At 35.2% G+C, this 15,279-nt stretch overlaps 1 protein-coding gene across 4 annotated transcripts in view; it reads left to right on the top strand.

The window, feature by feature from the left end:
- The window catches only part of LOC138710918 (clavesin-1), a 401,261-nt gene that overhangs the window by 279,503 nt on the left and 106,479 nt on the right, over positions 1 to 15,279 (top strand). The window contains exon 1 of one of the 4 annotated variants that reach the window (XM_069842113.1): positions 9,347 to 9,495. The exons of the other annotated variants lie outside the window; for them this stretch is intronic. Coding sequence (XP_069698214.1) covers positions 9,468 to 9,495 — 28 coding nt within the window. The 5' untranslated portion in view covers positions 9,347 to 9,467. Of the gene's footprint in view, positions 1 to 9,346; positions 9,496 to 15,279 lie in introns of those variants that run through there. 4 annotated transcript variants of the gene reach the window in all.

Genomic DNA, 15,279 nt, shown 5'->3' with positions numbered 1-15,279 from the left:
TTATTTTTCTTTTAAATTTTATGTCATCTGAAAGTTTGAACTTTCTAGTTTTAAAAAAATTTCAGTTTTTCTCTTTGGTGTTTGATTAATTAATTACCTGAGTTTTATTGACCGCAAACACCCTTTCTTTAAACCGTAAGTGCGGATTTGTAAGTGTCAATCCGTCACATTGTGTCAATTTTATACCGGTATATTTTTCGTGTAATAACAATTCGAATTTGGCGATAGAGTTTGACTGTATTATTTTTCATACAGTCAGGAAGTTGTGCGTTTGGTTTTACAATTTTTCATATCCTAAGGATGTAGATGATTTTTAATCCATGTTCAGTTACACAGCATTTTACAACACTAATGTTAACATAGAATGCACTTAGAATTGAGACATTTTCATAATTCTTGCCCCAAACTGAAGCTGATTAATGTAGTTTTCAAACTACAGTGTCTTACTGCTTAAGGAAGTTAATTTAAAACTCCAAGATACATTTTTATTTTTATGTTTCAAATTAAAAAAAAATAAAATGACATTCTTCTTAAAGAGATAAGATAGGGAAAATTGTTTTCACAGCTTATTTTGCTATTCTTTCAGAAGTAAGACAGTGAAAGAAATTTGGTTCTAACATAAAAACTGTGAGCCAGGACTAAAACAAACAAATTTCAGTTTTCGCTTTAAAAATTAACCCTCTACCCCTAAAAATATTTCAAGGGTTTATTTTGTGTAAAAATCCTTAATTTTGTGTCACGTAACCAGGGAGAAAAGAGTTTTTTTTTTTTTTTTTTTTTCTCAAATTTTTCTCGTTTGGGCTCATTAGAGTTTTAACGACAACTGTAAGACAAATGACAGGTAACCTACAGCGAATCCTCGATCTTATCTCGTTACCATAGATTGCACCTACGGTAGATAAATTTGCGATTGATGATGAGCCGTATTGCTCTTTAAAATCCAATGCCATCATGCCAACTACTAGATCACCGAGGCGAAAGTTCATATGGAAAGTTCTGCATTGACGAATGAACTTAAACATGTGGCGAAAAAAATGACCAGTAGTAGACAGAACGCAAGAACATGTTCAAATTGTCGTGAAACTTTTTCAAGCATATCAAATACAGTATTGGATAATTTCCATCACTTTTACACTCAAAAGTGATACCAAGAAGGCAATACTTATGAGGCAACTAGGCCAGGAGATAATGGGGTAGGGTGACCAGTTCCTTTCCCCCTCCATTGCATACATCGCCGACTAGCTACATATTACGCTAGTCAGACTTCAGATGCATACAAACAATTGTTCTTCCTCTGACACACATGCATCTAGAGTATTGCCCATTATATCATTTTATGCTTTTGGCTATGACACAATTTAATAGGTATGTTCCAACTTTCTTAATGTACCACAATAGAAAAGAAAGTTTATGGTGTGGTTTGATATGTCTTTGACATAATTGTAGATCTGCTACAATAACAGTTGTGCACAGAACGGTATAATTACCATATTGTGCAAGTGTTTGACTACATTTTGACTACAGAGCTCATTCGATGTTACGCGAGATCATCCTTCGATACACAATAGAGTCTCGATTATCAGTGTCAATGTGGACCAAGACTACCTCGGATAAGAAAAATCTCGGATAAAACGGATGGTTATTTAAAAACTGTTTTGATTAGAAATTAGACAAACTCTTTACTTTCTTTCTTTACCTTAGTGCAGTCATGTCAATTGATGCCCACAGGAGCAAGCACTCGCTTTAGAGCTCAGGAGAGCCTGAGCGCTTAACAGCGGAAAGGAAAGAGGCAGATGAAAGAGGTGTTATATACCGCTTGGTCGAGCTACATTCAGGGATGGCCAGCACTGATTCAATAGATGAAGGGAAGGGAACTTATTAAAACTTTATCCATGTTAATTTTTAGATTTGTCTGAGAAGTATAAGTGCATTATAAGAATGTAAGTTTTAATCTTAATGCTCATTTTTCACAAGTTTGATTTTTTTATTCAAAAGAAATATTTTCTCAACTTGTTTTTATAGAAAAGTGATATTTTCAGATATAGGCCTATTTATTTAGCAGCCTTACAGAATGTTTTTGGTAAATGTGATATACTTTAAATACGTATTACTGAAGATCGCGTATTGAAATTTTTGAAAATATTCGCATGGAAATTGTTTGTAAAGAAATGAATTAACAAAGCAACTACTGTTACATCATAAGCAAAAGATACGTGCCCATGTGTTGTAAAAATGTCAGCTCTATAGTTTCAGCATATTTCGAGAAAATAATTTAATATTCTGATGATAGGAAGTTATTCACCAATATCACCTTAAAAATATAATGCGATAAGAGTTTTGATATGTAATATTAGTTACACTTAAAACATATACGGTACCTAGGTAACTTTGCTTTGTACTGTAATATTGTTTTGATTAGTTTATTGATTACTTCTATAAGGCTAAAGGTACCATCAATATCAATTCCAACTTATCATGTCATACTCAATCTCTTTTTTTGGGATATCACTTTCTTTATGAATGATGTGTTTCATTCTCTTAGTACAGTATAGTTTTACTACTATGGAATTTATGTGAATATTCCTTCTTAACTTTTTATTATGTTATTAAGATTTAAAACACAAGTGCGATATTAAGAAATCAGTGTTAGTACTTTTGTTTTACAGACACTATAGATAATATCAAACAGAAAGAAGCCATATAAAAATAACGACATAAAAATTCACGTTCCGTTTGAAGTTTGTGCACCGCTGTTTTCTGAATCCAACAGGCTGCTTATTCATATACACAATCCTTCCTCTTTCCATACTTAAGCGCTTGATGCCCGCGCACGACGTCAAGGTCAGAAAAATGCGCTTGCTTTGACATCACTGCCTTAGTTTAACCTCTCCCTTTTAGGTCCATTTATATGACCCACGCCACACGAGCCTTACAGGGCCGCGACCTGTCGGGAGAGGAATTAATCTATGGATCACATACATACTTTTTTGACCACACAAGGACATGGAGGGCCTCCCCGGACGAGGGATCAGCTCAATGCCAGGGCCACCTCCGATACAACACAAACATTTAAGACATTACACATCATTCACTCACACATATGAAAGGATTAAGGGAAAGATTGCCGCCCATGGCCGGACTTTCAAGAGGTACAATCCCGGCATTTGCCTGGAAATAACTAAGGAAAACCATTAAAAACCTCAGTTATGATTGCCGACCCCTGGGATCGAACCCCGGACCTCCTGAATGCAAGGCCACGCCGCTAGCCCGCTCGGTCCAAACGCTTTACTTAATAGATTAAATACGAGAATGAACAAATCAGGTTAATACGAACTCTGGGCCTTTAATAGTAATATACGTTACAAGAGCGGTATGTTGACGTTTTCATGGTCGAGGGAAAAGATTGAAAAAGCGAAACGTAGTTGAGCTTTTTTAATTTCCGAGAACATGAAAACAAACATACCGCTCGTGTATCGTACATTATTTTGTGCGAAGATCGTTTATTACATACCTGAAAGACGAATTTCTAATTAGTTGCAATGAAATCTCCATGTTGGTTTCTGTTTAATGACGGCAACTTCGGAAAACCAAAATATCTTTCTTTAACATTGTTGCTATAAAATGTTTTCTGTGTTTACTGTACTCCAGCAGGCCGTCATATACGTCTGTCTTTATTTCCCCCAGTCTATAAATGCGAACTTAAAACAAACGGTAAGGTTATGTAATGATTTATTTTTCATTTTAATATTTTAACAATATTATTTATATAACATATTGCAGTAATAACATCGGCATCTGGAATCTTGTTGATTTTTTCACGGCTTCCTTAATGTTACTTGTATCAGGAATGCAATAAGTTTCGTGGAGTAGTAGACTTTACTAAAATTTTTGCAAATATTTAAAAACAATAATTAACATTGCAATTTAGGTGAAATTGCAGTGGTAAGTTTCCAATTTATAATTATTACTATGTTAAACGTCTCTAAAAATAATATGTTAAAAACCTAAAGCAGTAAAATGAATGTCGCGCTTAAGCGGTAAGAAGAGGGAAATTGTTATGTGTGTTATGTTGGGAATACTGAATGTGGTATTTCACACTTACCGCGTATTGGTTCTGTGCGGAAAGCAAGCAAATACGCACGATCTCGCACAAAAATACAGTACGTATACATTAAAAAAAGCAACAAACGTATGCTATACTGTACAGTATTTACAGTTTTTTATAAGAGTCGGACAACAAGGAACTCCGTTTAATCAAAACTCGGATAATCGAGACCCTACTGTATCAATAAAGTTCAGTTTTTCACCGCTACATTTGGATGACTATTTATTGATCCATGGCGCCACCAGCCCTTTACGGTTCCAGACCGACCAGCTAGCTGCTGCCCTCACACCTACATGCTGAAGCAGAGGTGGACTATATTTTTAAGATATGTAAAGGGAGCAACGACAAGAAGTTAGTAACAAAGAACAGGGGTCAGTTATTGCCGTGTCTTTGACTTCATGTTAGCAAGCTGGTCTTCTATCCAAGAACAGCCAAAAATTATAACAGTATTTTTATGAAAGCCGCAACACCTTTCTCAGTATTAAAAATGAATGAAACTGGCTACGAACTGTAAGGTCCTGAGTTTAACGCCGTGTGGTGACGGGATTATTCTCATTCCCAAAACTTCCAGGAGCATCTCCGAATTTCACTCAGCCTTCTATCAAATTGTGTAATTACCAAGTTTTCCCGTGGGTAAAAGGCGGTCGGAGCCGACCACACCATGTCATTCTAGTGCCGATATCCCCTTCAGGCGACTCGGCCAGGTCGTGATGGAATTTGTCGTGCGCAAAGCTGACGTTGCAGAGGGTTATTTTGGAGGTACTTCTGTTTCCCTCTATCATTCCACCAACACTCTCCATTTCATCTAGTCTTCCCCTCTCTCATTATCATCACCGTCTCTTTCCCACACTCCGGGCTTGCGACCAATTCAGAGTCGGCTGCGGGCCGCCACTGAACTTGTAAGTGGTCATTAGTTGCTGATAGTAGTGCTATGGATCGTAGGCTCGTTACTGAGCTCATTGTATCTCGTAAGGCCGAGGCTAAGGGACCGCGGTGATGCCTACGTGCTAAGGTAAAGGGATTCTGTAGGCTGTAGGGAAGTTCGGGGGCGCAAGTAGGGGGATCTATAGAGGGTTTTAGAGCAGCCGTGGCGAGAATGTGACTCGCGAGACATTGTGGCTCGCAGTGATAGCTGTGCATTTCGCTTGCTTCTAACCTGCGCCAAGTCCACACCTGTGGAGTAACGGCTAGCACGTCTAGCCGCGAAACCAGGTGGCCCGGGTTCGATTCCCGGTCGGGGCAAGTTACCTGGTTGAGGTTTTTTCTGGGGTTTTCCCTCAACCCAATATGAGTAAATGCTGGGTAACTTTCGGTGCTGGACCCCGGACTTGTTTCACCGGCATTATCACCTTCATCTCATTCAGACGCTAAATAACCTTAAATGTTGACAAAGCGTCGTAAAATAAACTACTAAAAAAAAATAAAATAACCTGCGCCAACCCCCACCCTCTCACTCACTGGAGTCAAACTCCGTTCCATTTGTATTTGTCTCTGACCTGCGAGTGGCAAATGTCTCTCTCGAAACCATGTACGAAAGTTTCAAGTAGGATGGGAGGACGCATTTTTTTGCTGTCAATATGATGAGAATATTAAATATAACTTATAATTTGTTCACAAGTATTACGAGGAAAACAGTTGCATAACATAAAACGGCATTATACTACATGTTACTAATGAAACATTAAAAGGTTAAGTGTTATTGTTGTCATCATCATCATCATCATCATCTCTGTACGTCGACCCTTTTTCAGCAGATGTACGAATAATGCGGTTAGCTCACTGATTTACTATGTGATGTCAAATGAAAGCTAGATGTAAGGACTTGACAAATGTTGAACTTTTAAATCTTTGCCAAAAAATAAATATCCGAAGCTTCGTTCTTTCGCTTGCTGGGTTGAAGCCATGTTCGCTACAACTTACGTTTATGAAAAATTATTTTCAACAATTAAAATAGTAAAAACCAAATTTAGATCATGGCTGACAGACAAATACCTTCGTGATCAACTACGACTGGCAGTAAGTGACATAATTCCTGATTTTGAAACTTTATCGCAGAGACATTCTGAAGACAGTTAATTTTAGGTTGTGATATTGTTCATTTATTGTTCATTTCTTCGTTACACGTACTAAACTTTAGTTTGTGGCCTTGTACTGTATAAAATTATATTTAGTGCTTGACGTAAGGAAAATGAAAATCCGTTAATAAGTCGGACAGTTGCTTCACTTCCTCTTCGGGTGTCCGCCTCCCTCCATAGGTGCTAAGCACGTTGCAGGTTACACAGTGGCTCGGCGCACGATTACATTTTCGCCACCGCTGTCTTAGAGGATGCACACCATTCCATCCCAGGTAGCATTACGGGCCTACCAATGCGATATACATATGAAGTCGGTCCCAACCCGTACCCTTCCGCTTAAGATGGTCTTGTGTAATATAGTGTCTTTGTGAATTCCCGGATCCCTTAATGAGTACCACAGTTAAGATGAAAGATTATTCGATTACTCGTTAAGGATATGTTACTGGTCACAGAGTTTTCGAAGGCAACCGCTTCCCTGAGGAAGCCCATGGCTTTATTAAAAAAGTATTTATTATTCAGGCTACTTTCACTAAGAGAAAACAAAAGTATGAAAGAGGCACTTGTGATGCAATACACGTTACTTATTAGAGTAGAGTGCATAATTGAGTATTAGGAAATGTCATCTTTACGCTAACATCGCATTGCAATTAACAGCTAATTTACGGAGAGCAGAGATGCAAACGGGTTCCGTAATATTGTTTCGACCGTAGTTAAAGGTGTAGCAACACTCATTTTCAAATATGATAATTTCTAGACGTGTAAGTCAATTAGTTCAGTTAAAAATGTAGTTGTGTTATTACACCGTATACGTTACATTACTATGTGAAAGAAAGTTAGGCACAAAGAATAAAATTTAATATAACTCTGACGATAATTATTGACGATTTGGAGCTATCAAATGTAATGTGCATTTTTCTGTAATCTTTGTAATGTCACAAATTGGCACTCTTTATTTTTAAAATATGTTTCTAATAATTAGAAAAAAAGTTTTTGAACCGCTTTTTACCCTGATTCTACTGAGTGATTTATATAGAACTAACATATTTCATTCTTTGTTTGGAAATGAATGATGCTGGCCACAATTTGTTATACCTCAAATGTAGAGTAGTCTATCTTTGGGAGAATACGAACTTCTATAGCAAATGTTGAAAATTCTTTATTTATTCGGCTGGAAATTCACTTAATGACCAGTTTTTAACGTCAAATTAAGCAGGAGTTTTGATTCCCTGTCACGAGATGCGCAGATGTTTATTTTTTATTCCTTATGTTTGCCTTTTTTCACTCACCAGAGATCCAGTTGTTTCCACCAGTCCCAGTATTGTGTTTCTTTGGGGGGATTACGAACACCAAATTCTCTCAGGTATGCCCTTTCAATAGCTGTAATTGAATTCGTAATCCAGTATTCCTTCATAAGGAAGAGCCATGTGTACTGCATTTTCAGTGACTAAAACAAAATGTCGAAAACAGCTGCCAACAATGTTAGTCTATAGTCATCAATAATAATGTTGTTGATGATGATGATAATAATAATAATAATAATAATAATAATAATAATAATAATAACAGAGACTAAATAATACAAAAATAGTGACACCAATTAAATAATAATACTACTTACTTACTTGCTTACTTACTTTTTTTTTAAGTAGGTTATTTTACGACGCTTTATCAACATCTTAGGTTATTTAGCGTCTGAATGAGATGAAGGTGATAATGCCGGTGACATGAGTCCGGGGTCCAGAACCGAAAGTTACCCAGCATTTGCTCATATTGGGTTGAGGGAAAGCCCCGGAAAAAACCTCAACCAGATAACTTGCCCCGACCGGGAATCGAACCCGGGCCACCTGGTTTCGCAGCCAGACGCGCTGACCGTTACTCCACAGGTGTGGACTTACTTACTTACTTACTTACTTACTTACTTACTTACTTACTTACTTACTTACTTACTGGCTTTTAAGGAATCCGGAGGTTCATTGCCGCCCTCACATAAGCCCACCATTGGTCCCTATCCTGAGCAAGATTAATCCATTCTCTATCATCATATTCCACCTTCCTCAAATCCATTTTAATATTATCTTCCCATTTACGTCTCGGCCTCCCCAAAGGTCTTTTTCCCTCCGGCCTCCCAACTAACACTCTATATGCATTTCTGGATTCGCCCATACGTGCTACATGCCCTGCCCATCTCAAACGTCTGAATTTAATGTTCCTAATTATGTCAGGTGAAGAATACAATGCGTGCAATTCTATGTTGTGTAACTTTCTCCATTCTCCTGTAACTTCATCCTTCTTAGCCCCAAATATTTTCCTAGGCACCTTATTCTCAAACACCCTTAACCTGTGTTCCTCTCTCAAAGTGAGAGTCCAAGTTTCACAACCATGAAGAACAACCGGTAATATAACTGTTTTATAAATTCTAACTTTCAGATTTTTTGACAGCAGACTGAATGATAAAAGCTTCTCAACCGAATAATATCAGGCATTTCCCATATTTATTCTGTGCTTAATTTCCTCTCGAGTATAATTTATATTTGTTACTGTTGCTTCCAGGTATTTGAATTTTTCCAATTTTTTTTTAATTTAATAATAATAATAATAATAATAATAATAATAATAAGATTGATAAAATAAATATAAAAACCCTTTTATCGAGAGTTAACACAACTTATAATAAGCATATAAAAACCAGAAAAGAAGGAACTCGAAGCTTACTAAAAAGTTCGTTGTATCGCAGACGGCAGCAACCGCCTTATTGATATTATGTTATGCATTCTCGGGGGCCGGGGGGGGGGGGATTTAAACCGAAAATATACATCCGAACATCCTCTTCAAATCTTTTAACATACAACCAGAGGAAGTTAATGCTGGGAAAACAAAATAACTATGAGTTAGACTATTCCTTATTTTCAGGATAAATACAATAATAACATTAAACACGAGTAGGCTATATTAATCTGTTATAAGTCTCCCCTTTCGTGCTAGAGGTATCACAACAAAATATTAATATAGCAGTTCACTTTTCCCCTTTAACAAGTAGTTCACAGTAGAATGACAAAAAACCACTTAGCAGTCACTGCAGACGAAAGCAGAAGTTTACGTAGAACGCACAATCGGGCTGGGCTGTAACAGCTGGAGCCGTGAACTTAGCGGCAGCGTGCGGATGACGTGTCTGCCACCACCCTCGTGATCGGAGCAATGCTCTAGTCCAGTGACTGCTAACCCAGTAGTGCAACAACCGCGCAGGATCAAGTCAGCTTTGCAGCGCACCTTCGTGCAGTGCCTTCACGATGATCATCATAACAGTCGATGTAGGAGGTAAACAAACACTTTTATGTGACTATGTTTCTAATCGTTGAACTGTGTTGTAGGGAATATGTATTTCATCGTGACCTTACGTGTGTAGAACCAAACTATTTTATGTTGCATTTGTGTCTTAAGAATAGTTTCGTTTGCAGTTTGAGGTTATAATAACAGCGGGGTGTATTGTTATGTAAATGTCTATTGTAATGACAGTATGGTGTAACTTACATAATCTATCCTTTTGTCTGTTTGAGTGAAAACAAGAATATGAATCTGAGAAATGCATGTGCTTGAAATTTCCCCAACCGTGAATATTAGTTCCCACACAAAGAATAGACAGCAAATGCAATGAGTTTTTCTTATACATGTGGAGAGAGCGTTATTATTATTTGGTTCCAAGTGAGAATAGTGAATATTATGTGTCTGTTCTTCACAGCATTTTTTTGAGGGGGGGGGGGGGCACGTTTTTAAAAATTGTATCTTCGTTATATGTAACCTACTTTTGTGGCCGACATACCTCGAAATCTAGTTCACTATCAAATATCATCTATTTAACCAATATTATAAGTGATTCGTATGTGTAAAATTTAGAGCCAAAAATGCTTACCGTACTTTAGGACTAAACTTAATTTTCCTTATAATCATAACAGTGTAAAATAAACTCTATTCTATACTGTAGTCTGTTCTAAAGATACACTATAAGTTTAGTATGAATAAAACTGGTTACTTGCAATTGAATTACATGTTCAGGACACGAAAATAATGAGAACCTATATTCTTTCCCATGTCTCGAAAATTTTTGCGCCAATTTTCATCAAATTTCGCGTCTAACATATTTATTAGAGCCCGAATTTATTTTCAAATTGTATTTAATATTACATAGATCATGTCTATGTAAAATTAATATTATTTGAAAATAATGTCTTTGTGCATTTTTAACATAAAGTTAATTGTGTATATTATGTAAATAGGCTGATGCGAAAAGAATGTTGTATATTTGTATTTGGCGGAATTTATAAAGAAATACCTGCTGTTTATCATATATACTATTTTAAAATTCAGAATTACTAATAAAACGTTATTTAATTTTATAATAACAGCAGTAGAAAAAATTGTGTTCGTTTGAATACATAATATTTGCAGAAACTTTACATCAGTTTTATTTTTAAAACTAATTTAATATTTGAGAACCTATACGTTATCTTATATTCAAGAAAATATTTTTTTTTTCCTGTATAAGGTAGGATAAATTTATTGACATAATAGTAATAATAATAATAATAATAATAATAATAATATTATTATTATTAACCACCGGCGTAGCTCGGTCGGCTAAGGCGCTTGTCTGCCGATCCGGAATGGCGCTCGGGCACGGGTTCAATCCCTGCTTGGGCTGATTGTGTTTTTACGTGGTTTTCGCCAACCGTAAGGCGAATGTCAGGTAATCTATGGCGAATTCTGGTCCTCATCTCGCTATCACCAATCCCATCGATGCTAAATAATATAGTAGTTGATACAGCGTCGTTAAATAACCAAGTAAAAATAAATATTATTATAATTTATAATTGCACGTTTGTAATGCATATTGTGTAGTATTTTTGTATATATTTACGAGTACATCTATATTTCAGTATTCTTATCGCATACAAATGTTTCGTCTAGTTATAAGTATTCAGAGTAGGTACCTATAAGAAAATGTTTATACAATATATACGAAAGGAAGAAGATATTCCAAAACCGGCCGTCTATGGCCCCTTAGGCTTAGACACTAGGCACTGTGTATTACGTTACAGCATGACTATGATTCATAAGCTAACGACTTCAGTGCTCTCCCATTCTGTGTGAAGCATTGTTTTTTTTTTCTTCACGTGATGTTGGTTACACCATAACCACAATAGCGTTCCGTAAAGGCTAGCTCTGGATAGGTTATTCAGTAAATTTTATTATATCAAGTTATACAGGAGGTATATTCTGATGTTCACTCTCAATATGCAGAATTGAAACGCTGAATTTTACACCATCATACTTCAATATTGTGTTTAGTTTCTTTGTGCTCTCGAAGTTTGTTGAACCGTAAGTAATGTCATTCATTAATTTCAGGTGGTTATTCTTTGAGGTATTTCAGACAAAAAATGTTATACAATTTTGCTCGTTTTTGCTTCCTTTCCGAGGTAACAATTGTTTTATATGAAACATTTCATAGCGTGTTTTGGGAAAGCCATCGATTTAATTTACAATATGTTCAGTCAATTTAAAAGGGCAGTGTATTATGCTAATAAAATTTAATTATTGAAGAAATGTTAGTGTTGCCTTTGAAATATGCAGAAATTTTATCCGAACAAATGAAACATTGAAAAATTCATTTGCAGAACGAAAAGTTACATTTTTGGGTTCAAATTTCTGAACATTTAAAGGGCAAAACTAAAATTATTTCATTGATTTATTATCATAATAAACTGCTCTCTTAAATTAATTGAGCATATTGAAAATTAAATCGATGGCTTTCGCAGAACACTCAATGAAATGTTTCGTATAAAACCATTTTTTTTTCTGGAAAAATAGTAAAAAAACGAGCAAAATTGCATTACATTTTATAAGGGATTAGGTAGAGCTTAAAGGAGTAAAATTTTGTAAATATTCAACTTTTTTTTCCCCCTCCATTACTGTGTCTTATACAAAATGAAAATTAGTGTGTGTAAAACACTGGCCTTCTGCTATATAATGAACATATTTTTACGATTCAAAAAGTATCCAACATTTTGTGATGAAATTCTTTGTGTGTATTTATGCATGTCATATCTACAATGTGATGTAAAATTACTTCTCTATCTTTGATAGATTGTCTGATAAAAAAAAAATAATTTAAAAAATGGTCAAATATCTAACACGAAATTTAAAAGAAAAAAAATATTGTTTATTAAGAAATGTAGTTAAACATGAGTTTCAGCAATAAAATAAAAGAGAGAGAACATGAAAAAGTTAACAAGTTTATGAGTTATTAGGGAAAAGTTTCATCACTGCATAGTGAACTTTGAATTTTGAAAAAAAAATATATATATATGTATATATATATATATTTTGTTTTAAATCGTAAAAAAAAATATATATATATATATATATATATATATATATATATATATATATTTCATATAGCAGAAGGACAGTGTTTTACACACACCAATTTTTATTATTGTACAAGATACAGTAATGGAGAAAAAAAAATGTTGAATATTTCCAAAAATTTTACTGCTGTAAGCTGTACCTAACCCCTTAAATATCTCAAAGAATGACTCCCTTAAGTTAATGATATTACTTACGGTACAGCCATTATATTTCAATTAATTTCTTGTAATGTATTAAAAATGCGACATATAAATTAGAAAATCAATGTTATTTTATATATTGAGTCCTACTGTAAATATATGATTTATCTGTCTTGAAAAATATTTTTTTTACTCTTTTAACACGTTTCTCTCAACTCTGCATAGTGTATAGGTTGCAGCTCACAATGTCCTATGACACACGGAACTCTGTTATGTAAAACTTTATTCAGCGTTGTGTTAAACATGGTAGACCTATAAGAAATTTTATACCCATTTTTTTGTTCCGATAAGTTTTGTTAATTTAATAATGTTTTCTTAAAGTCCGTCATAAACTTATCTTGTATAATACAAGATAAGTTTATGACGGACTTCAAGAAAACATTATTAAAAGGCCTATAAGAGTTTCTTCCGTAACGAATGATGTATTTAATTTTCGTTGTTTTTTGTTTTTTTTTTCTCGTAATAGAAGAGTAATAATAATTATACTAATGGTTCTTATTAAAGGAAAACATTCTACAATTGCTACAGATAAACATTAATATCGCCAGTAGGTTAAACAACACAAAAATAATAAAGACATTTTACGTTTCAGTTCTAATGCTTGCGTATTATACCGTTTCTGACGTAATTTTCTTCTGGGTAATGACAATTTTGCGTAACGTAACTACAGTATTAATTTAACCAGTACTAGAATGTGATTAATTTGACATTAGATATTATTGTATACACTTACGCTCAGACAGGATTTTTATCTTGAAATGTGAAGTTTGTTTCATAAGCATAATCTTTAGAAGTATGATGGATGCGGGTATATTAGTAAATAATATAAGTAGACCTACTATATTTTATTAAACGACGCTTTCAACTGCAGAGGTTATTCAGTGTTGAAACTCAACATGAGCGTTAAATGGGTGATAAATTTTGCTTCCAGTCCTGTACTGTATCAGGGATAGGGTTCTTTTACATAACTTATAAATCTACGGCACCGGCCCAACAGCTTTACTCGCCTCCCGGAGGGAGCAGTGCTAAAGCTTTATCGTTTTTTTAAATCCATCTTTCCCGGTCGGGTTTGAACCCGAGAACTTCAGATTCAGCTGCTAGAAATATAACCGTTAGAACACCAAGGACGACTGTGTCTCATGTGAACGGTATTATTCCAATATTATCCTTACCCTAAGTTTACATGTATATTATAGAAAAGAGGAACATTGCATTGGAACATCCTATATCTCTCAAGTAGTCACGGGTTTCTGGTGTTCAGAGAAGTAGCTTTGTTTTCAGAGTGCAGTCACAGTCTAGTAAGCTTATATACAGTCACGAAGCTTGAGTTGTGAAGGTGCTAGGAACAATAGACTGTGCCAGTAACTATTTCGCATTGTCTGTAATGAGGCGATATTAGCGATCCTAGTGGTTAGCAACTATTAATGGATGCATATTTACTACGTATTGAGCTTCGTGATTGTATATACTAGACTGTGGTGCAGCTGCTTTCGTTTCTTGTTCAACTACGTTCTCTGTTTAGTGAACAGATGACTCTGCGTGATGTCTCTTGACATCTCTTGAGACTGTACAGCTCTCTAGCGAACAAAGCAGAAAAAAATAATTAGAGGAGCAAAATAAATCAATAGCAGTGCGCTGTAGTGCAGTGGTAGGTTATAGGCATTTTTATACGTTCTACATTGATCGCAGCAAACCCACCTATCTCATTCATCTCGTGTGCTAGATTGTCTCAAAGCCTACTGCTACTGCTCAGTGGCGGCTCGTATAAACTCATTGCTATCCTTAATAAAAACGAAACTAGTTTATTTATTACAAACAATCGGGATTAAAAACTCAAATTTATGCAAACAAAAAAGTACTTTTTCAATAAAGAGCTCGCCAGGGATATACCTACAGGTTTGAGGGTAAAAAAAAAGTAATTTTTCATTTTCTTTGTTTATATAAAGATTGGACATTTAGGTATGTTATAATTAGACCTCGGATTTTAGGTAAAAACCTATTTTGTTCCTCATTATATATACAAAAGAAAAGTTGTATATATACGAATTATGGAAATATATGTTCGAAAATGGTGGTCCTATACAACCTAAAAATACCTAATTTCACGTTATAAACTATTTTTACCTAATTTTACATTTTCCAATTTCTACAGTTGGTAATATGGAAACGCTGTGTAATTCTGTATGCCAGTCGTGCCTTGACAACAATCGCAGCATAGTTCGTTGGGGGAGGATGCAGTGAGCATTACTTCAGCTAAAAAACTTCAGCAGGACCCAACAATTGCCCGGGATATTGCATTCATCAAATCACATTATGTATTTCTGGTCCCCAGTATTAATGCTCTAGAGTCTTCAGGCAACTGGGATTGATGAAGATGTGACAGAAAAAATCAACTTGGTTCCTGGTTATGTTGGTGAAAAAGTTTCTGAAAAACTCAAATCAGTGCTTCATAAAAACCCAGGACTCACAGTTCTCC

Source organism: Periplaneta americana, chromosome 12 (assembly GCF_040183065.1).
Source record: "Periplaneta americana isolate PAMFEO1 chromosome 12, P.americana_PAMFEO1_priV1, whole genome shotgun sequence".
Taxonomy (NCBI): Eukaryota; Metazoa; Arthropoda; class Insecta; order Blattodea; family Blattidae; genus Periplaneta; species Periplaneta americana.
This window is presented reverse-complemented; position numbering and strand designations above follow the sequence as displayed.